Below are 24676 nucleotides of genomic sequence, written 5' to 3'. Positions count from 1 at the left end.
ACGCATAATAATTTTTTTCTCCGTTAAGATCAGAGGTCAATGTGTTAATGTTTTTGATATCGAAACAGTCACGTACCGACTTAACTCTTAATCGAACGGAAAGACTTTGAGAGTCGTCCTATCGGTCTTACTGCATCTTCGATATTACATTTTAAATCTTGAAACATGGGATTAAGTCACGTGATAGCTGTTGTATTTTGTAAGCACTGACAAAATATATTTATTACAATATTTTTAAAAAGAAATGAATAATATAAAGCTACTCGAGAAAAGAATTTTCTTTTCTTTCTTTTTTTTTTTTTTTTTTTTTTTTTTTTTTTTTCTCCTCAAATAAGATATCTGAAACAGTGTTAAATGATAGTTTCTTTTAAAAATAGCAGTCGTATTTGTGATGCTATGCGCGTCTTTGCCGGTACAGGAAAATATTTTTACGTGCGACTGCAACCATTGCAATGTGAAGAGTACGATCGATCCTGGAGAAAAGGAAATGACTACGATCGTTCCGGATGAGAAAACGAGTGAAAAAAAAAGCAGCAGTAGTAATGGTGATGAAACAATCTGCGCTCGTGATCGCGACTTCGAAGACAAAACCTTTTCGAGCGTATGTCATATGCTTTGTTACAATAAATGTACTCGTTTTCGTATAACTCCGCAGAAGAATACAACAAGATACATTACTGTTATTTATAGAACGAGTAAGTAATTATAAATATGTTGAGAACGTTTAATGATCGATATATTATCGTAAATAATTATATTATATCATAAGCGGAAACATACGAATTAATAAGTTAAAAATATTTCCTAATATTATAAGACTGTTTTTACTTTTTTTTGATAACCAAGATATCTATTATTATTAAATTCTATCTTTCTTTTAATATCTTCCTTTTATTAATATTGACTTTTGTTATTTAGCAGATACCAAAACCGATATAGTTTTGTGTTTAATAATTAAGTAATTATTTTCTTTCGTAGATTATTACAAATTGTGGAATGGTCCTTGTTAAGGAAAAACGTGCATGACGTGGACAAAGGAAAATATCAATCATTTATCTAGTAGACATATCTTATAAAGATGCAAAAAATGATTTAATAAACTTTATATCATTACGTTAAAAAAAAAAAAAAAAAAATTGTATAAATCTTTCGAATTAATGTATGGAATTTGATGGTGAATGATTTCTATCTCCATGTGAAAACATAATTTCTTTCCTACTTATATGGTCTGTTTTTTTTTGTTTGTATTATATATTATTTCTATTTTATTTCTATTTTTTTAAATTCGTCGCTAATCATGTCGTGACGGTTATCGCGTATTCTTACTCTAGATTATCAGTTAGCTCGACTCGTTAAGGAATTTAGTTCTCTCTTTTGCCGCTATGTTGCGCATAGTCGAATCTGTTACTCACAGCAAAATGCAACATAGTTGTATTCAAGTATCGTGTTCAACGATGAAAAAGCATACTTACCTGGCGCAGAGGTTACCGTGATCAAGAAGGCGGTTCCTCCAGGGCGAGGCTCTTCCATTGCACTACGGTTGAGCTGACCCTTGCGAATATCCCTAATGTGGATATCTCGGGCGTATAATTTTTGGTAGTCGGGACTGCGTTCGCGCTATCCCGGTTAATTTAATTCCAAACAAAAGGTTTTTATATTTTAAGGTTTTTTGTACTCTAAGTTTTTTTAGGTTTTATTTTGAATTTCAAAGAGAGTAAACTTAGTGTCATGTAAATTTAAAACGTGCAAATGGGTATACATTTATATGAAATATGTATCCCTCCCCATTCTTTCCCTTTTGTCATGAAGATTTTTCCCCCCTTTTTAATTAGTGTGAATCAACTTGATATTAGAGCATATATTATAATATATATATATTTTACATAAATGCTTTGTTTCAAAGAATACATAACTTTATGCAATGGTTGAAAGTGTAACTTTGTCTCAAAATTGAAGTTATATAATTATATATAATATTTTTGAGTTTAATTGGAAGATAATTTTTATAAGTAATTTATAATTTTTATGTCGTTTCTCGAATTGGTCTTTTAGTATTTTAATATTTATTTATATAGGTACATTATATTGTAGGTACGTTTTGCGTTTGAAAACAAGTAACATTGTATACTTTTCTCTTGTGCTTGAAAGGTTTTTTTCACTTTAGCCGTATTAGTACGAGGAGACTGCTTTTGTTTTCTTCGATAACAATAAGTAACTACTCTTCTTTCAATCAACACATTGACTGTTAGGTTGATTACCTGTGACCGGAGATTGTTTCTCCGATGGGGGATATTCGCCTGATGGATGGTCGTAGTGACCGCGCTATGCTTTTAAATGTTTCTTATTTGTCATTATAACCTTAGAATAATTAAACTTTTGTTGTTCCTGAAAACATGTAAATCTGGCGTGGTAATCAATATGTTAATACAATTAGTAATTACAGTTGTAGAATTTTAACGCAAAGAAAACAAAAAGTCAGAAAAATATTGATTATGTAGTATTACACGATATTTGTCATATAATAGAAATAATGAAACTTTTTATAATTATTTTGGTTTAATTTAATTTAGTTCTTTTAACTTTAATTCTCAATGTTATTATTATATGTAGCTGCTTATCAGCGAATTTTAAAGATAGAATAAAAAGAAAGAGAGAGAGAGAGAGAGAGAGAGAGAGAGAGAGAGAGAGAGAGGGATAAATTTTAAACAGTACAGATTATATTAAAAATATTTAAAATAATTTATTTATATAAGAATATTGCTTTATTTTATTTTATTTGATGTAATTGACAGGTCGACACGTGGATTGGAAAAAAAACGAGAAGTTGAGAGACAGATGGAATCAGAGAAAAATTATGGAGGGATGAGAGAAAAAGGAAAAAGGGTGAATGGGAAAGTGAAAAGGATAAAAGAGCGAGAGAGATGGATGAGTGAGAAAGTGAGAACACAACGTATACAATATATGTGTACGGCTTGTCGTCATATTCTACTCTTTCCTTTTTCTTTATTCCTATCTCTCTCTTACGCTCAAGAAAAACAATAACGCACAGCTTATCTCACTTTCTTTCATCCTCTTTCTGTATGCCTCTCCCTTTCTTGTCATTTTTTTTTCTTTTCGTTTCCGTTTTACTTTCTTTCGTTTCATTTCGTTGCCATCCCTTACTACAGAAGTTTCATTTCAAAAATCTTTAATAGATAGAAAATAGTCTCTGTTTGGTAAAATTAACTGTATTAATTCTTTCCCAGTAAAGTCTAGAATATTTTCGGCAAGGCATTTTTATCGTTTACTGTTGTGTGAATAGCTTATCTTATTTGTATGTCATTTACATATATTCTCCTATGTTGTGTATATAAAATCTAAACAAAAGATAAACCTCAGACCCTAAATCTTCAGGATTAGGGACTTTGGGTTATAATTGATTGAGCATACATTACCGCTTGTACGAGCGAAAATAATTTCGACAAACGGAATAACCATACCACACAAAAGATTTAATACGGTTAAGTGTAGAATCGATTTTTGTACAATTAAATTAATTCATTTAATAACTTTCATGACTTTGTTTAGATAAAAGATATAAAGATATAGAAGAATTCATTGTTATACGTTTTACGTTAGGTTTTATTTTTACATTAGAAAGTATATTTGTCAAATATATGTTTTGTTATAAAATGTCACAAAAGGAATTACAGGAATATTTAAAAAAAAGCGCTGCAAAAATGAGTGCTGGTAATCAATGAGTTTCACAGCATTCAATGTGTTTATAATGAATAAGTTAGTAGAAAAAATAGAAAATGAGGAAATACTTGAAATAATTATAAATGTCAATATTGTGATTTATTGAAGAAGACTTTAATTAGTATTCTATAGTTAATTGAGCTAGTTGGAACAGAGCCAAAATTTAATGCGGTAACTGGATCGAACGCCTGCCCGAGTTAGTAAGGGAATTTGTCGCTATGGTGCGCAGCAAGAGAATCCTTTCTCGAAGGTAAAAGAATAATTTTCGTGTTCAACTATCCTGGAGGACCAAAGGAAAGCATACTTACCTGGCGCAGGGGATACCGTGATCAAGAAGGCGGTTCCTCCAGGGCGAGGCTCTTCCATTGCACTACGGTTGAGCTGACCCTTGCGAATATCCCTAATGTGGATATCTCGGGCGTATAATTTTTGGTAGTCGGGACTGCGTTCGCGCTATCCCGGATAAGATAATTCTAAAAGTAAATTTGTAAAATTTCTACATTTATAATACGTATATAAAACGAGTGGAAAAATTTTTTAAAAGTATTAAAAATACTTGTTATTTTGCGATCTTAAATTGATACAAAAAAGGGTTTTTATTTTTTTATTTAATCATGGAAATGTCGAGTATTAAAAATACTTGTAATTTTGCGATCTTAAATTGATACAAAAAGTTGATTTTATTTTTATTTAATCATGGAAGTGTCGAGAATTTTAATTAATTTTCGCATAGTACTTTTAAAACCGTCATTAAATGGGAAATATCTTTTGACTATTTTTTTTTTTTTTACGAAAAAAGCATATAAAATACGTATCATTCAATCGTTAAATATTATTGCATTTATAAAAAGTTGGAAATATTACAGAGAGGAAAATATTTTTTTCATTTTGTTAACCATCCTGTATATGTCTTAAATAGAATGTATAAAATGATAAGATTAAAAATATGTGTTAATAATTAAGTGAAAACTTGTTTTCGTTATTGACTGTAAGTACTTTTGCGTGGTAGAAAAATGCATTTTGTACAATTCGGAATTGCAAATAAGTAATCTTTTGCATTTAGTTAATCCACAGTTTATAAAGATATAAAAAATAAAGGAAAGGGAACTGTCTAATTCGACTTCGCCTTTGGAACAATTCTGCGTTTTTTACAATAGGCTTAACTGATATATTAGATTTTCTAAATACACTTTCTTTTTTTTGTTATTTCCTATTGGTTAGCTTTTGCAGAGTTCCTAGTCTTTGATACCTAATAAAAAATTATATTTTTTACAAAAAACTATATTTATTATTTTGCATGATATGGATAAATATAAAGAATATTTTAAAAAATTCTTGTAAATCTTCGTAAAATGAAAATTGATTTTCGTTAAAAATTTCAAAATAATACAATATATTCAAGAAATGTTCAACCATGTAGACCAATTAATATACACTAACGTGAGTACATAGATATTTGTATGAATCTTTATGCGAATAAATACATCGTATATAAATTTTAATAGAAAACTTATAGATAGATAGAGATATATTGTAAAGCTCATAATATTTTTGCCGTTTGTCATTTTTTATTGCTCTCATAAAATATTTTAGAAGAACTCACGTTAATTGTTAGGACTATTTTAAATATTTTTGCACAGTTTGGATTGTTTCTGTGGCTTGTACGATTTTTTATAAATTTTTTTTATTTATGACATATCTGTTATTTTTAAACCGCAATCGAAATAGAATTATTCGTGGATCTTCGTTGTGTGCAACTTGATTTTTGGTAAAAATTTCCGGTCAATCTATTCACCCGTTTAAATGCTAAAGCGGATACACAAATATAAAAAAAAACATTTAAATTGCGATCTAAAATATACAGATGTCAAAGAATTTTGTGATATCTTTAGTAATTGTTAAGTTAACTGTTTGTTACATTTTTTCGATATTTCGAAAATATAAAGAAATTCTCTGTAGTCTTAGCTAAAAGTAAAAAGATTTTATGAAATTTTATAAAATAATCTCGTAATGCTAGTTATTTTTACAAATATAACGAAATGGAATGGGTCGAAACGACCACGTATGATTATATCTCGTGAATCGGTCATTCGGATTGCTTTAGAAGTAACAACGATGGTAGTGGGTTGGCGAAAAGCGGCACTAACGTGAGCCAGTGGAATGCTCGACGAAGGAAAGGAATTAACCGGAGACCGTGCTCACCCGCAAATTGAGTTGCATCAGATCTAGAATTTAAACATTTAAATTAACCCGTTTAGCAAGTCAAAGAGATTAATGCGTGTCCACGACTCCCCCTCGAATCTGAAACATTTCTATCAATATTATGTATTGTTATGTTCTTCTAAATAGCGGTATCATCACGTTTAATTTATTATGAAATAAATAGTTAATATATTTTTTATTTAATTCTTTTTTTCCCATAATGTTTAAAATTAACAAATTGGCTTGTTAGATTTGAACAAGAATTTTTTGTCTGTACATTGTATTTTCAATACGACATGTTACGTACATGTACATATTTATATTTTGTCTAAAAAGAATAATTTCTAACAATTAGATCTTTATTCTTTTCATTTGAAAGTCTACCGTAACTACATAAATTTCCTTTTTCTACTGTTATACGGCGTTTCGTCGACAGAACTGGCCGACAGAAAGCGGTACTTTTTCGTTAACTAAATGAGTCGTCTCGTGCATCTCTCCAGTTTTCGTCTGAAGTTACTTGGCCAAGCTAGGAAATTTTGGAATAACGTTTCGAGCATATAAACTATATATACTATATACACATACGAATATATATGAGAACATTCATTCTCTCTACTTCGAATCGTAGCCAACTTGCGGACAATAGCGTTAAGATAGACTTCGAGAATGAAAAGGAAAGGAAATAAAAAAAAAAAAAAAAAAAAAAAAAGGAAAGAATTTACGATTAATCGGTCTTGAAAATAGCCATCGATGAAATTGCGAATCGAGTAAGTCGGTAGCGTAGAAGGGGCAGAGTTGGAGGGGATAAGTTGGAGTGAGTTCAGCGGCTGCTTCGATAACACGGTGGCGAAATGCAAGGCTATTAAACTTTGTTGGAATTTCTAGGACTCACTCGAACCGATTGTCCGAAGAACACGAAAGAAGAACAAGTTGAGGAACGAAGTGAGCTTGTTTGCGGCCGGAGACGAGACCTTATTAGCAGGTATAAAATATTCTTCACGAAAGTTCACTTTCCGTAATGGTGAAAATCAGAGCAATTTATGATCGTGTTACATCGTTGAAAAGTTGAGATTATCGCGTGCCTCGACCTCTCGAATGTGTTCGAATTCGCACGTCCAAATAAACGTTTTCTTGGACAAATTGAGAAAGACGGTAACGATGAGAGAGGAGATAGTAATAGTCGGATCGTAGCATGAATCGAGTATGACATGCAATCGAGAAAGAATTCCTAGGTATGTTCTTGTCTAGCGCGGTGATTCTCTGTCAAAGGAACGATACAGTCGAGGATGGGTTCGTTTCATGGAGAGCCAATAAGGCAAGAGGGAAAGAGTACTGCAAGATGTTAGAAAGAGAAAGAGAAAGAAAAATGGAAGGGTAAAAGGAATTCAATAAGATCGCTTTTTCCGAATCACACGGATGCTCGCTCTAGCTGACATCGAAATAGCAGTTAGAAATTTCCATAGGACGATCGGTGCCTTTGAAGAACGAAGGTAGAAATGGCCGGGATATCCGAGTTGTAAAGGGGGGTCCTAAGATGGCCCAGTCTTGGTACAATCGTGCATCTCTTCGAGATTTCGAAGATGTCTCTTCGTTCAAGATAGAGATAGGAATATAGAAAGAGAGCCGAGGAAGGGTAACTCTTCTTATGTGTTGTCCGTGAAACGCCGAATGCGACCTAGTTGAATCCTACTTACGTAAAGACGACGTCTTTCAGTCGTATTGTTTGGAAGGATTTAAGCGAATGCGGCCAGTACTCAACTTGGCTGGCTTCACTTATTCTTACTTACACTACACACATGTCGCATTCTCCCGCCCTCTTGAAGGGAGAAGAACCATTTGTCTGGCTTGCCGTGGACTAACTAGGAACCCACTCTGTGCCGCTATCCTCTTTCGTTCCGCGAAGATCATTTTTAAGCGATGACAAAAGACACGCTTTTCGAGAGTTGTTCCGATCGGTCGCTCATTATTTTTCGCCTTTGTACTTTTTCGATTTTGATGTCTCTATTCAGCACTACTTTTACTACCAAATTCGTACATTTTTCAAGATTATTTAAACCTAACGCATTCGAATTTGTTATCAAATATATGTACTATATACATATGTATATGGTTCACTGAAAATTTTAAAAAGCGTAAGAGGAGAAATTACTATTGCAAAAAAATTTATTCTCAATGTACAGTTAATAATTAATTCAAGCGTCCATCGGTATGTCTCTTTGATTTATTCGAATTCGATTAAAAAAAATTCTATCGATTTTAGCGATTAGACGAGAAGATAGCTAGGTGAGTTTAATAGAAATAGAAACGACACGGGTGAAAATTTGATCGAGCGTGTAAACTCGACTCAACTCACTATCCGATTCTTTATCTTTTCAGATGCTTTTCAACACGCTCATTCTCTGGTTGTCGTTGCTGTCGTCATCGTTGTGCTGTGGCGCGATATATTGTGGCTAATAATAAAGACGGGAGTCGTATAAAGGCGCTTGTATAATGAGCGAATTGTAGATCGCAAATTGCTGATCGGCCACTCCAACACATATAACGCGGTCGTGAACGTAACGTTAATGTTTCTTTTTCATGAACGAAGACTCATAAAAGCTTGGTTGTTCGTACCATTGGCCGTATTATTCGTTTCGATGAGGAGTACCCAATGAAGAAGTTTATACAACGTACAAAGGTATAACGATGTCGCTTTCTCTTTTTCTTTCTTTTTCTTTATTATTACGTGTGCCCTCGGCTACAAGCTTTAGTCCGCGTGTAGACGAATGAACGAACAAGCAAGCACGCCTTATAAGAATTCCTGTCGTTAGCAAGCTGCCCACCGGCATTATGGTACCAAGAACGACACCTGGCACCATCGAATACCGAATCGTCTCTCCTTTCGTTAGTGCTACGCTATTCGATGTCTCTTTTATTCTCGTATATTATATTATTTTTCATTTTTAATTTTTTATCATCTCCCGTCTCGTACGTGTTTTCCTTTATTTATTTTTATCGCGATCGGTAATTGTGAAATCATCGAACGAGTCTACCGTTAAATTCGCGAATCCCTTCTCACGTTGATTCGTTTCGTTTCGTTCACTCGTTTCGTGGCAGAAATTCGATATTATTAAGTGGTAAATATGTACACATATACGGCTTTAATCACGTGCCACGAAAATTAATTTTTGGAATATATCGATCGTATTTCGTTGCGCTATGTGTGCGCGAGAATATTGAGCGCCGGTCACATTCGATAAATTTATCGTGACGATATTGTCTATTTCGCGACGTCGAACGTGCTCTGTACGTTCGTTTATTGCGGTATTTAAATGAATTGGCTCTCGGTTTCGGCGATTTTACTTTTAGTATACTCAAAATATTCTTTTAGCGTTCTCACAAATGAATATAAATCGGCTTGCTTTGCATGATGTACCTGAGAGCGATTGACGAATATCAATAGATTTGATTTCGAATAAAATTAAAAAATTTTACTTTACAAAGTGGTCGTTCATACGCAATATTCTATTCTCGCGTATTTTTTTAAATCACATATTTACTCACATATTTCTAGAAATCGAAATATGACATAGTACTATATACGCTAACGTATGTTTCATAAGGAACGAAGTATTTTATCGCAACAAAAGCTGTTTCTATACGTTTAGCGTTTTCTTTTAATATCACGACTTTTCCAAGACTTTTTCTATTTCTTTATACACTTTTCCTATGTAATGGCATGATTTACGGCCTACGAGAGTAAGAATATGTGGTTGGATTGTTCTGAACGTATCGTTTTATCGTTAAATCGTATTTAGATCGAAACAAAAGGGTACTAAATATATACTTCTTTCCCATTTCCTCTCTCTCTCTCTCTCTCTCTTTCTCTGTCTATCTATCTATCTATCTCTCTGTCTATCTCTCTTTCTACAAATCTGCGAGACCGCGTGACGTAAAATTGGAGAATTTTCGGATGGCCAGCTATTCCCAGGGAAAACTGTAATTCCATTACTTCTCAATTACTCGCAATTACTCATATTTAAACCAGTAATCGTCAACAAATCCTGCTCGATACATTCGACACCCATAGACATTTTCGTTGTCTGTCGGACAATGGAACGTTAACGTCGCTAACAAATATATACAAACGTGTGTATGTACGCTCGATAAGCTCGCTCGAACGTAAGTGATTCGAAAGGTATACAAAGTCCTTTTTGTTTGTTAACAACCTTCGGATCTTTCAACGAAAGAGTTCTAGCTAGTGTTCAACTTCGATCAACCAACCAATCAACCAATCAATTCGACTGAATTTTCATTTTTTCATAAATTACGCTTTCGAAAGTATGACTAGAATTTCGAACATCTGCCATTCTTTATGAATTACGTGTGACATTTAATCCTTTTAATTGCATACACGTTAATATATAGATACATACATAACCTTTTACTCACTTCATATATTTTATTTAGAACATTCTTACAAAATTCATAGCATTGTAGTTAAAAAAATTCGACGAAAGATGAATATCGCAGAACGTATAAATCTGGCATTATCGATGAAACATTATAATCGTTTTCAAAAGTGGAAACGAAAAGACTTGGTGACAACTTCGTTCAAAAAACGTGAAAGGCAGAAATAGAAATAGAGAAAGAAAGGGAAAGAGAAGATTTTCTTGAAGCTCCGCGCCAGTAACTTCGGCGCTCGCGCCGAGTGGTTGAGTGGAGGGAGTAGTGGCACGTTCGAGCAACCCCTCGGAGTTGGCGCGCGCGGAGTGGGGCGTGTGGAACGATAGGAGGAGGGTGTTTCCTCGTGTGTTGGCCTCGAGGATATACGGAGCGACGCACGAGCTCGGAACTTCAGTCTCGAAGCGACGTGCGCTACCCTCGTTGGGATACGCGGTGTCGCTTACGCGCGATTATCATGCTTGAAAAACGTGCTATGTGTTCGTACAGACGGCAGGTGCAACCCCTTCTGATGCTCGCTGCTTTTCTCGTTGGCGTCCGAACGGAGATTGTCGGTGAGTTCGGTGTCATCTGTGACGTGTAATTCTCCTTCTGTCTTACTCGATCCTTTCTTTTCATTTCATCCGTCCTTTTCTTTATACCCTTTGTATTTCTTCTCTCGTTCTTTGTTCTAAAAAAAAAAAAAAAAAAAAAAAAAAAAAAAACTAGCAAAAAACTAAAGACAAAAGGACGATTGACTCATCTTTATTTTCGTGACACGATAGGTCACATCCTACTACGGTGAAGTGTCACGTGTGATTGACGCGAAACGTAAGTTAGGATCGAAAGCTCGTGCAAGAGGGATTATCGTGTGTTATCCTACGAGAAGTGACGCCTTCGACGTTCGACGTTCCCCTTTAGTTACTAGTACATTGTGATAGGAATGAGGATCGAAGTATCGAGGTATTTCGGTCGTTGATATATACGAAAGATAATACAAGACTACTCGCTTTATATTGTATAGGTATGTACGTACCTATATACGCATATCTAGGATATTTCGCGATTGAATCGATTTTTCCTATTGAGCGAGTACGCGACTTCTGATACTCGATGTACACGTTCGATTCCTGGTTTAATTATCCTCGGGGGCGACCCGAACGTTGATCTCCTTGATTAATGTGATCCACCTTCTAGCTTCCATATTTATCAACGAACCATCATTTTTTTTTACGCCCGTGAAATCGGTATTACATCCGTACTTTACATGATTTTTAATTGAATGATTATCATGATAAAAGAGATCTGATAAGGTCAAGAGATTCGTTATTTTTATTTCCTTTTTCACGTGACTGATTTTCGTCGAAATTTTGTGCTTGTTATTTTCGGAAAATCTTTGTTGTCCTAACACGTGACTCTGTTTCATAATATCTGTCGATTTTTTCATTGATTTTTCGTATCTTTCATGTATACCTGTAGAAATTCCATCATTTCAATGATATTGATAGTTTCACCCCGTTAGATTGATTTGATTTTATGAGAAGATATCTTTTAATCGCTCGCGTGTTTGTACACGTTAATTGCGAATTTGAAAGAATCAAAACATGCTGAATTTATGAGGAAACATTTGCTCAAACACGAGTAAAGCGAAAGTACGATGCAAAGTATTAAGAAACTCAACGTCGTTAAAAACTTGAGAGGAAACTTAGAGAGAACAGAGGAAAGTAGCATTAACAGGATGGTTTAAAACGCATGATTACCATCCCTTCTGGTCGGTCACTATACTCATTTCAGGACAAAATGGTCGAGCTTTTCCAGCATGTAATTAACTTTTGTTTTTTTTATTGCACGTACATAAACATAATCTTCTTAGCAATTATCGAAACTTTATTTAGGTTTTAAGATAAAACATTCTTAATCCTTTGACTACTACCCTCTAAAATTTTGTTCTCCTCATGCACCGTTTTTCGTATGAATTTCGAAATCTCTTCGACACTTATAAGTTTCGTTATTCCTTAAAAAATATGCCGCAGTGCTTGTTTCAGCTCCTCTTTCAGTGATAGCGATCGCATCTTGATAAAGCTGTCCTTTCTGAAGCTTGGCAAGTGGTCCGTTAAGTTTGGTGAATGAAGTTGGATAGCCGTCGAAGAAATCCAATTTCCCATATGTGAATCTTCTTTTTTACATTTCGACGTCGATCGATGATCCATCGTAGAAAGTTTCGTAGGCAATTTCGATACTTTATCTTCTTGATTCTTGTAGAATCCACGCGACGGAGGCGTACCTTCATGGTCTGAGTTTGTTAAAAAATGAACTTTGCTTTATTATTTAATTGTTAACATCTTGTTTGTGTTCTTTCGATTGTAATAAAGTCATTTAAGATAGTTCAAGTTGAGCGTACGATTATCTTCGTTAGAATAAAGTTCATTAGCTTCGTCATATGTAGTTCGCACTTTCGCGCGTCCGTCTAATAGAGCTAATACTAGCGAGGTGATATGATGGTAATATTCTTGGTAATACCATAAATCATATAGCGTGTCGTGAGCTATTAAAATAATCGTAACGACCAAATCTTGACGAGAAGAACTGTTAAAAGAGGAGGAAACAGAGAAAAAGAGAGGAAAGGAAAGAAGAAGGGTGATTTTTCCTTCGTCATTGATATTCGTTTAAAATACAAATAGACTATTTTTCTATGCAAAAGCCACAATAATAAATAATAATTTTTATATAATTCATAACATATAAAAAACATATGAATTAGTCAGATATTTAATTTTATGTAATTATTAAATCACGATAACATCGGAATAAAATCTCGAGTATTTCCGCATGTGTTCGAGCAGTACTTGGGATATACTCATTTTGGCGTTATTAATATGAAATAAGATATGAGAAAATGAAGAAACTTCGCTTTGAGTGTTTCGCTTGTATCTAAGAGTTGTTTGCTCGTTTTCGTAATGATGGTTTCACGAATAGACTAAATAGAAGTTGATGAGTTAACGAAAAACAAAAAATGTGGGGATTGAAAGAGAAAGAGTGAATGTAAGATGAAAATAATCCGGGTACGGGCAACGATATAATTTCGTTTGGGAGTGGAAGTAGACAGATGGCTTTCACGAGTATCGTTCAAATCCTTCGGCCATAAAATTGATCAAATTCTGAGATACGGAACCGGCAAATGCTTTGAATCCAATAAAGAGGATTAAGTGTACTGAGCTGTAAACACGGTTTGATTGAATTCTAGGACGACCGAGGGAGTACTTGCTATGTGTATATCCTTGTATGAGAGCGCAAGAAAACAAAAGGGCGCGCCGAGACTTCTTCCACTTTCATTACCGTTGAAAGTGTCGCGACGTTTGTCTTCTCCTAAATTGGATATCCTCTAAGAGGAAGACTCGAACCGCAGACTTCTTTTTCGCGCAGAAATTTTAAACCAACTTCTCTGGAACTTCTTATTCTTTTATCTATAATGGACTAGTACAATTCTTTAATGGATCAATTATATTGCATGAATTCTTTTATTCTTTTTCCTTTTTTTTTTTTTTCAGTAAAAAATATACATTATGTAAAAATTTGCGTAAACGGTAAAATGTTTTGCGAATTTGTTACATTTTCCGAGCGAGTAATGCTTGAAAAAGTATCAAAATTATTCGCGATAAATGCGGATGTATTCTGAAAATTGTACATGCATAATTTTAAATATTTTGTAATGTTGTAGCTTTTATCAGAAATTTACCTTCAACTAAGTATTATGCACGATATCTGAAGATATGAGATAGAAATGACTGAACGGTTGAAAAACAGAAAGCGACACTACTGAAATGTCATTTGAATATTTCGCATAGAACGTATTTCATCGTTATTGTCTCATAAGCATATTGTCGTGCATGTTACCATCACAAAGTTTTACTAATAATATCAACGATAACGTCAAGTCATCATCAATAAAAATTTTCATTACACTTTCTTCTATCTTACAAAAGTATAATTTTATAAACGATATGATAGCGTCATTGAGAGCGTTGATATGTTGTATTTGAGAAAATATTCTTTTTATGTCGTATTTTATCTAAAAGTATTTTGTTCGAAAATTATAATAGATCTGAATGTTCATTTGCAAAACGTGACGCCACGAGATTAACAATACATGTGGAAGAGGATTATTACCTTCATTTTGTACATTCAGAAGAATGCGTTTTCTCATTTGTAGAGATTCTCACGTTTTAATTATATTTTGGTAAAAATTGTTCAAATGTAATAATTGGAATAGTCTAGCAAGTACTTTTTCCTCTATCAAAAGTTATTGCTAGAATTTCGTTAGTTACGAAGTTACGAAGAAAGAGTTCTTATTGGTCCAGTTACTCTCAGCTGTTGCTGACATTTCATTTACTAAAGTTGCATTGAAAAAGTCCAACTCTATTGACGCAATCGTGTTACAAATTGATTCATGAGTTGTCTGTCTATTTCTCTTTTTCTCTTTTTTTTTTGTTTTTAACATATATTATGTACATACAAATACCAAATTTATTTTATTTATTTAGAACTTATTTCTATTTATTTATTTGTCCTTTTTATTTATTTAGTATCAGTGTTTTCTATTATTTGTAAGAAGGTTCGATTCAGTAACAACGATTGTTCGTTGATGAAAACGTATTACGATCGTAATACGGTTAAAAGAGAGAATAAACACTGGACGGTATCCAAACTAAAACACTTCTAGATTGAATGCGTTACACTTTTAAATTCTTTCGTGATTAATGAGTTCTTCGTTAATTCAACGTTAGTTTAGATGGAACAAAGTTGCTCGAGTAAGAGAGACCGTTCTAATCAGCCGACTCGAAGTTATCTATATACGATTCGAACAACGATTCAATTAACTGTGCATTTTCGCGGACATGAAGTGCTATTCGGCTTGATTAACCTATCCGAAGAGGTTTCCGTACACACTCGACACGAGCGAATGTTCGTAGTTGCATTGTAGTGTAGGTTCGATTAAAAGCCTACATACATACATTTTCGCAATAACCTATTAGCTTAAATATGATGCTTTAATAATTACAAATACATAAAAGATTCTAAGACATGTCTATGGAAAACGACGTGTAATGTGGCGGATTAGTGGAACAATCTCTGTAATGTCGAGGGTGTTGGTAATTTACGCCGATGATACAAGTTTAATGAATTCGCTACGTATAGAAACAAATGGATAATGCCACGTACACACTGTATACACTAGTTATCCGACATTGGAAAAGTTTGTCATATATTGTCTTCTTTGTACTATGGTTGCGATGAATTGCATTGCATGGATGACGTTCGAATATAGTGAATAGAACGGTTTTATCTTCAGAGATAATATCAACGATTGACAATAAGAGAGAGAAAGAGAAAGAAGAAATAAAAAGAATCTTGAATCTGAGGTCCAATGTGAACGTGGATTAAAGCTAGTCTTCCGAACGAATTCCCTTGGATCTTGCGGTACATCACCTTGAAGCATCCCTCTCCCTCTCTCTTTCTCTCTCTCTCTCTCTCTTTCTCTTTTTCTCTCTCTCTTTCTCTTTTTCTCTCTCTTTTTCTCTCTGTCTCTCTATCTCTCTATCTCTCCCTCTACCTCTACCTCTCATTTTTTTCGTTAATGTGCTTTCCCAGTGCAAGCTTATCCAAGCCACGTTCGAGATTCTTTTCTTTTTTTATCTCGTTAATATCCAGCTTTTAGTTTGGAGTCGGTAACGTTTCATTTTCCGCGTCGAATAGATTTTCATATTCTGGCTTCTGCTGTTGTTACTACGTCACTGGAATAAGATTCACTGCTATCACCGTGTTTATGAAAGAAAAGTTGAGAAGAATGATCAGTTTGGTAAAAAATTCACTTAAAGAATGACTTCTTTTAACAAGGGAACCGCGTTACGGGCAATTCGATCGCGTGCATCGCCGGTTCGTTCGTCCCTTCGGCTTTTCTACGATCGATATAGCTGCCGCTTGCTTACCGCGAACTTACGGATATTCAAATCTTGCGGTGGCATAAACCTACCACCCTATTTTCTGTTCCTATTTCTCTACCTCCCTTCTTTCGAGGCATATTCACGAAATCATAATCGAGTCAGAAGCCTGTACATTGTTATGGATTTCTATTTAATTTAAAAAAAAAACGCTTCAGAAAGTAAAAAGTAAAATTCTTCTTTTTCTGAAAAGAAAAGAAAAAAAAAAAAAAAAAGAAAAGAAAAAAGAAAAATAATGTCAAATTTTTTAATATATAATATATATAAATTTTGTCGGTTATAACGAGGCGAAGTTTTTCGAAATAATTTCGACAAAGAAATTAGTTGAAACTATGCTGGCAATTTTATTGGAATTTGAGATAGGATGAAAGTTTATTTTTCCCTTCCTTTTTTGTTTTTCTTTTTTTTCCCTCTTTTTTTTTTTTTTTCTTTTTTTTTTACGTAAATATCGATACGTTTTTCTCTATATTTCGGCGAGATTTACGAGGCTCACCACTACGGAAAATTTTTTATCGAAAGGTTGAATCGAAGCTTCCGCAGGGGTTTTCTATTTATTTTCCACAAAATATTACTGCGATCGTTCGTTAACAGCGGTGAGAGAGTTTTAATCGTTCGAATGCCATATGCAAATGTTCCCTCGATCGCGCGCGTTGCGTTTAGCGAATGATTCTCAATGCTAGTAACCAGCAGCTGTCTGTATTGTTTCACGTACAGCGAGCATAATTTTCTCCTTCCCGTAAGTAGGAAGACTCACGTTATCGTGCATGGTATTCCGGTGTAAGACAGCAGAATTTCGCAAAGTGCCGGCTTCTAACGAAGGTGAAATTTCATTCGTGCAAAAAAGAACATCCGCTTGCCTCGTACACACAACAGGCACGCGCGTTGGTTTTTACATATAGTGATCGCTCGTTCAACACTGATGCGAGACTTTACTGAATTATGTTAATGGACGAAAGAAAAGTTATTATCGGCGTAGAGACTATATCTCCTACAATATCTTTACTCTTCCGAGGCGTTCATTTTATGTGTCAAGTATTGCACGCGACGTTACGTAAATAATATATCTACGTACCTACTTGTCTATTTACGTCAAAATACTAAATTTGTGTCTTCCTTTTCTTTCTTTTTTTTTTTTTTTTTTGTTTTAATGGGAAAGAGAAGGAGATATTTTCAACCTTTTTACTACGGAATTTTTAATAACACTCATCCTTCTTTGACGGCATGTACTTTCATTTGAAGTACATGTAATAAATTTTTCAACGTAAGACTTCTAATACGGCTCCGCACTAAATATCCTTTTCTCTTTGTTCAATAGTTCAACTACCATAATTACGAATAATTTTTAAATAAGACGTGCTGGTTTATATTATGCCGTGCACGAATAAGTATAATAAAAACAGATAATAACGCATAAATAAAATTCTGTCTCTCGTTACAGATATGACAATTTCATAATTGCAATAATACTTTCGGGAAAGAAATCTATTTAATATGTAACGATGTTATATATCGTGTATATAATTGTATACATATCGTAAATAGAGTACAGAAAGTGAACCATTTAAATCATTATAAGGTAATATTTCGAAAACAGTCAAAGATATCGAAGTATATACCACTTTTGGGATATCAAATGGTCTCGAGAGGTACATTGTGTGCAGTACCAATCTAAAAAGTTTAGCACGTGTGCGCTTTATATCCCTGAAATAAGCAAAAGCTGGGAGTGAGCAATAATTGGCGATAATGTATTTGCATGGTACCTCGTTTATGCCACTTCCCATATTTGTCGTGTCTGACCCACAACCGATTTTCGTCGTCAGAGTCAAGTGACTTTTCCAAACTAAAGCAAGTTCATAGCTGGCTGGAATCACTGGCTTTTAAAACCGTTTCTGAACTTCTCTCTTTGCTTTAACGGTGTTTATAAACTTTTCGTTTGCGGATAGATTTAGAAAAAAAGAAATGTTATCCGAAATAATATTAAAAGCGTCAAAGGGTGAAAGAACGTCATAACGAAACTTCGAGTGTTCTTTTGGGATTATCGCCAATGAAATCATTCGTTTTCGTATTTCTCACTACTAATTCCCGCAAACGTTTGAACGTTTTACCATTGAAAAAGTAAAGAAAGAAGAAGCAAATCGAAAGGAGGGCGAAATACTAACTTTACTTCGCTTTAATGCTCGTTAAAAAGGTCGATTTTGTAACTGCAATTTTCTGCTCGCGCGATCATCTCTCGAATAATTCAATAGCGAACGCTCGACGAAGAGATTTATTGGAGCGCATCGAATCTACGAAAATGTTTGATTCTCTTCTCCGTTTTTCAACTTAGGTACCTATATCTCTCATTATTTATTAAGATTTTTTCAACGAGTTGTATTTTCATTTCATTCTTTGAGTTGTATGCGCTTGCGCTTTACACATATTGCCGTCGATCGATGAACTATTGCTCTTCTACAATCTAATCTCACGTTAATTACAAAATTAGTACCTAGATAACCATAATTGATACGTATTATATCGATAATGGAATCAGGAATATCGTTTCCGATTACATCGTCACAACGACAGGATTGATGCATCATTTAATAATTGAGGCATCATTTGTAGAAAGAGAAATTGTCTTGATTAAGAACCATGGTATGTGTAGCGAGTATATAACGCTTTTCAATGTGTAGTGATAATTTTAAAGCCATGATTAGTATTTTTCATTTTGACATAGATACGTAGAATGTAGCAATGATATTTATATAGGTATATGCATAGATATTGGATATACATACATGATGACAAGACAACTTGTATTTTAGCTAGAAAAGCAAATAAAAATAGAGAAACGATAACGTAAGACAAAAGAGAATAAGAGAGAGAGAGAGAGAGAGAGACAAAGAGAGAGGGAGAGAGAGAGAGAGAGAGAAAGTAAAATGTATGGTCTTGATATTGACACTTCGACATCGCGTGGTTTTATGCATGCTACCGAGTAAGAGCATAAGCGTTAGGATGCCTGATCAAGGAGACGTTGTATAAAGCGAAAGTGCAATATAAAAATTTTACGCCACTGCAGAGTGAGATGACAAGCTGCAAGATTCGATCTTGTGCAAGTAATGATACTGAAATATTTTTGGTAGATCGAAGAAAATATGTTCATTTATTTAACAATTTCATCAAAAACGCTACATTTTTTATATGAAAATACGACTATGTATCTTTGTGTTATTAAACATTAATTTAGAACGTTTATATCATAGAATTGTTTTTGATCAATGGTCGTTGATATTGTCGATTTTTTAATATCTGAATTTATTAAAAAAATATAGCTCTTTAGTTATGAAACAAATACGATTTTATCTAGACAAACGATTTAACCATGGTTAAACCATCTCACGTTAAACTATTGAAAACTATCTATCACATTCTTCGTAACGTCCTATTTTACTTTCCATGTAATAAAGTAAATCGACGATCTAGCAGGTCGATTCGAGTAAAGTGCGACTTGGAAGTTCTTCGGTTGGTTTTCTCTTTCTCTCCCATCTTTCATTAGCCAAACTTTTGTAGGTCCCGCTTTCAAACCTTTTCTGATAAGGAACGAATGCAAGATGGCAAAGAGAAGTGGGTAGAAATAGAGTAGGCAGAGGATGAAAAAGGAAGGGGTGGATGGCAAGAGAAGGGTGGTAAACGTGCCAAACCGCATCTGCTAATACAGGCTAGGTGCATTAAGGCAAAGCAATTCCGCTAATCTACATTGTCTGCGCTGATAACGCGCGAAGGGCAAGGTGATCACATAGCCAACGTTTTCATTCACTTCTCACAGGATCCAAATTGGATAGTATGGACTCCAAAAATTTTGATGACCGAATAGGCATCGATTAATTATACATGACAATCTTTTATACTTAAAGAAAATTCTATTTTTTTACTTCATATTGATAAAAAGACAGGGCTAATTATCGATAGAATTGGGAAGTAAATATTTTTACAGATAAGCATTTCTTATAGATGTCTACCACTAATTATGATGAATTATTTGACCTCGTATATTATACTAATTATTTAATATTGATTGAATTATTAACCTCAAGTATTCTCGAGATTTTTATAAAATTTAGATGTAATCGAATTTGAGTTTTCAATCGTTATAAAAATCGAATGTTATCACAGTTAATAATTTGATTTGGCGTTTCTATTTTAAACATTGTTGGGGTAATCATAAGTGAAAAAAAAATCAATAATTAGATGAATTTTTTAAATCGATATCAAAGATTGGAAAGAATATTTTTTAATTTATGATTTAAGAAAACGTTACAAATTCATAATAGCTGTTGAAATTCCTTTTTTAAATACGAATGGTAATTGTTAATAACTCGATGGAAATTTGTTACAATAGAAAATATTTTCGTTCAATAAAATAGAATGATATTGTAGGGCCAAAAATAGGATATCGTTGTATAGTTAAAAGAACGAAAGAGGAAGGGACAGTATGGTTAATGAAAAAACTCATTTATCGAGAGAGAACTCGAAGTGAGCCATCGCGAGCGCGACTACGCGGAAGCATAAATATTTAAGCGGGTGCTGCTAGAAACGGAGGTTTCTTAGGTAATACGAAGGTTTGAGAGGCAGAAGGATCTCTTCTTCTTGTAAATCCTTCATATCTTCTGGTAAATAAGACTTTGTATCATTTATTGTCGTTGGCAAAGGTGAAACCACTGGGAGAAGCGTGATTACGTTTGCTTTACTGCCAAAATGAAGCGAAGTTTACTTGAGTTACTTCGTACTCGTAAACGGATAGAAACGAAGTTTAGAAATTATTTCTCTGATTTTTCAGCGCTATATTGCTTCTTGCCTTCGACCTAGATTCGTCGTATTTTGAGTCGACGAATGAAATTAATGAAAATTTACGTGTTGTTAATGGGTATTTGATGAGAATGTCATATTCAAAGTTATTTTTTTAAGTCTCGAATATCAACGAAAAAATATTCAAATTCTTTGAAAAATCAATTTAATATTTTATATTTTTTTTTTCATATTTTATTATTTACAAACCGTATTAATTGCTTTATTCTTTTCGTGCATATATTATTTTTATCGTTCTATGAGCGTATTAAGTATTTACGTACATAAATCATATATTGTAATATTATTACATTTCTTTGTCCTTTTTTCAGAAATTCAAGTTTTTATCACATAATTGAAAAATTTATCTTTTTTATGGCATAACGTTTTAATAGATTAATAGATCATCGTTTCTTTATTTTCAGCAAATATACCAGAGAATAGGGATGCAAAGTTGAGATTAAATCTCTCAATGAGAGCGAATAAGACGTTGATTTTATGGATCTTATCTTACGAAATATTGACAAGTCTATATATATATTAGAAATACAAACAAGAAGTCTGAAAGTATTAGAATTAATATCTATCTTTGACATTAATTCAATGGAATTTAGCGAAAATGAGTCTACGTTGCCACATGCGTGCGTCTGTGTGTGTGTGTGTGTGTGTGTATGTGTGTGTGTGTGTGTATGTATGTATGTATGAGTATGTATGGTAAACGAAATCTTTAACTTTTTTTCTTTCTATCGTAAATCGAGACGTTCATTGTAAAATTATTTTAAAAGACTTCATTCGTAAGAAATGACATATTACGTTGCTAAAAAATTCTTCGTGTATGGCTCCCGAAAGGGGTTGTTAGGTTGATCCGCTTCAGATGGGCTTTACAGAAGTTTCTTTCTGTTCCTTTCGTAAAATTGGGTTGCCCAACTTATGGCTTTCGACTGACCGATCTACCTACCACGTATACATCGTTTCCCTACCCTTACGTACGAAAGATTCGCTGGGTAGCCATTTGCAGACACTTCATCCTTGGTTCTTCTTATCCTAGTGGCGCGAGCTCGATGATTGGATCAGTTTTACGAACCCTCGGGGGATAAACAAGCCGTTGATTTCGAAGTACCAGGTCAATAGAGAATCCTTCCAACCCCTGCATATATCTAGACATGCATACTTTTGGATGCGAACCCTCCTCAATGTTCTTTTCGTTCAACCTCGAATAACACGTTATTTGTATATATACGAGAATTTCCAATTTTCCTCAGTCGATCCGTCTATATTTATTTAAATTATCTCGAGGAGTCATCGACCAGTGGGTTCAATGCTTTTTCCCTATACGAATTCGATTTTCTCTGTTATCTTTCATTTTTTATTCCCTTCATTGTTAAGTATTACTTAGTGATGTGTTAAAATATCATAGTTCGGTTTCTTAGTTCAAACTTCCACTTTGAAACTATTAAATTGTGTTCGTTCAATTAGAACTTTAAGTGTAACAAACTTCATTTAAACTTTATCATAAATTTATTCGACTTGGTTTTACTGCTGTTTTACGGATAACCAAGCAGTAGAAGTCATTAGAGTATATGTTTAAAAGATCGACTATGTATCAAATAGACATTTAAAACTGTGTAACTAGGAGGCGAGAATCGTAAAATTTGCATAAGTGTTCGAGTCGTTAAGCCGAGATTTTTGTTTGACTTAAATTGATTTACCTTAAAACGACTCGATCTTTTTTTTCCGAATGATTGCTAGGACCAATTTAACGAACGAAATCGCGCTCGATGCTGTATCGACAGGCAATGCGAGTGAATATTAATGCTTCTCTCTTTCTCGCTTTCTGTCTGTCTCTCTCTCTCTCTCTCTCTCTCTCTCTCTCTCTCTCTCTCTCTCTCTCTCTGTTTCTCTCTCTTTTTTTACTCTGGAATTCCATTTCTTGTTAACGTCAATATAACTAGATTTTACGCTATCTCGCGATCGTTGCCATTGAAAACTAAAAATAGTCGGAAAAAACGTTTTCAATTTGAACGCGTTTTCATCCTACGATCGTTTCGAAAGATTTATCTAAATGGCTGCCCATATAATCCGATTGCTAATCATAAGAGCACTCTTTGAACTATCAGCGATTCATTGCAAATACAGTATTGTCCAAAATTTGTTTGATGCGGAAACTGGAGCGAATTTATATACGTTATAAAATATAGTACATTCGATAATGTTCATTGACCATGACGATGTAAGGTAAAGCATGACTGCGTTAAAATTTTTTTCGTTTGCAAATTTGATTTAACATCGGACCAACTATTTTCCAAATTGGCTTTAATTAAAATTGTCCTCTTGTTTAATAGTTTCTTTGTAATAGATATATTTGTTTTAATTCTCATATGGCAGCTATGCCGTCATATTCGAAGTAAAACAAAAAAGTATATTTTTCGTATAGCTGACGAGTTGTAAAAAATAGAGATGGCAACTATATCTTGGAATTCGATATTCGAACGAGTTTGATTTGTGTGATGTTTTTACATCGTTGTTTTTTTACATTGCAATACAAAATATGTTCGAAACTCATACTTTCGAACGATTTTCTAGGATCCTTTCGTATTCCTACCATGTAGTATTATATCATACGAAGTCATCAATTAATACAAATTAATATAAATAAATTTGATTGTTATATTTTGATTGTGAATAGAGAAACTTATTGTTAACACTTATTGTTAAATGAAGTACGCAGTTATTTTCGCAATAAGAATGGTACGTTGCACGCAGTTAACAATCTCATTAGGAGTTCTTGTCGATAGATGAAGCGTGTCACATGTTTTCAGTATGAGCAGCGATTAACTTTGAGATATTGCGGTAATGCTTTCTCTTCTCATTTATTCACGAAAGTGTACCAACGCACAAAGAAATAATTGAATCGAATAGAAGATCGTGTATTATATTTTTCATTTTCTGATCACATCTAATACGTTTAAGAGTTACTTATATATATTTACATATTGTAACATTAATCTTCTAAATATCATTATTTGATCTAAATATCATTAATCTTAAAATATCATTATTTGAAAATTTAAGAATCAATTGACTATATTCAATGATTCGATTTAACGCAAGAAAGTTAAAGGGTTAATGTGATTTCGGAATATACATTTTTGAATATGCGGAATATGTATCATCGAAACAATTGTGAATTCAAATTTCTTTAATGATTTACATTTTAAAGTAAAATTTTGTTCTTTGAGTATTTTGATGCATTCAAAAATATTTTTTTCATCAACGTAAGTACAATCATCTCTGAGCTTTGTGAAATATCTTTATTTCTCACATATTTCTAGTTAGCGAAATTAGTTACTGAAAGAATACGTAGTTGGGTATTGTATAAAAATACGGAATCTACATTCGACTACAATAAACAAGATGACACACGTATTTATCGAATGGATTTTAATAGTACTGAAAGTACGAAATTTTTATTAAAGCTGATGCATTTTAAA

The 24676-nt window shown here is 33.6% G+C and overlaps 2 protein-coding genes and 2 non-coding genes across 6 annotated transcripts in view; all 4 read left to right on the top strand.

Annotated features, from left to right (window-relative positions):
• The first annotated feature begins 66 nt into the window (after window positions 1-66).
• On the top strand, window positions 67-1134 carry LOC124948463. Of its 2 annotated transcripts, none has more exons than XM_047492132.1 (3): window positions 67-199; window positions 381-695; window positions 979-1134. In XM_047492132.1, exons 1-3 carry the CDS (start codon window positions 166-168, stop codon window positions 1008-1010), a joined length of 381 nt encoding a protein of 126 aa, XP_047348088.1. In that variant the 5' UTR covers window positions 67-165; the 3' UTR covers window positions 1011-1134. The 2 variants fall into 2 exon arrangements, with proteins under 2 accessions (XP_047348088.1, XP_047348087.1); XM_047492131.1 differs by having other exon boundaries at window positions 378-695.
• A 330-nt stretch (window positions 1135-1464) lies between these two features.
• On the top strand, window positions 1465-1626 carry LOC124949000. The gene has a single exon (XR_007100930.1). It is a non-coding gene; the product is annotated as a U1 spliceosomal RNA (small nuclear RNA).
• A 2412-nt stretch (window positions 1627-4038) lies between these two features.
• On the top strand, window positions 4039-4200 carry LOC124948995. The gene has a single exon (XR_007100926.1). It is a non-coding gene; the product is annotated as a U1 spliceosomal RNA (small nuclear RNA).
• Window positions 4201-10585: 6385 nt separating this feature from the next.
• The window catches only part of LOC124948350 (neurotrimin-like), a 155867-nt gene continuing 141776 nt past the window's right edge, over window positions 10586-24676 (top strand). The window contains exon 1 of one of the 2 annotated variants that reach the window (XM_047491835.1): window positions 10586-10937. In XM_047491835.1, coding sequence (XP_047347791.1) covers window positions 10841-10937 — 97 coding nt within the window. In that variant the 5' untranslated portion in view covers window positions 10586-10840. The remainder of the gene's footprint in view (window positions 10938-24676) is intronic. The other variant, XM_047491836.1, reaches the window with a different exon arrangement.

The sequence above is a fragment of the Vespa velutina genome, chromosome 4 (assembly GCF_912470025.1).
Source record: "Vespa velutina chromosome 4, iVesVel2.1, whole genome shotgun sequence".
Lineage (NCBI taxonomy): Eukaryota > Metazoa > Arthropoda > Insecta > Hymenoptera > Vespidae > Vespa > Vespa velutina.
Note: the sequence above shows the minus strand (reverse complement) of the source record. Positions and strands in the feature narration are given on the sequence as shown.

Coding starts and splice junctions, on each gene's coding strand:
- LOC124948463 (XM_047492131.1), top strand. CDS start 166: ATGGGATTAAGTCACGTGATAGCTGTTGTATTTT. Junction 200..377: donor CGTGATAGCTGTTGTATTTT/GTAAGCACTGAC, acceptor TTTTAAAAATAG/CAGTCGTATTTGTGATGCTA. Junction 696..978: donor TACTGTTATTTATAGAACGA/GTAAGTAATTAT, acceptor TTTCTTTCGTAG/ATTATTACAAATTGTGGAAT.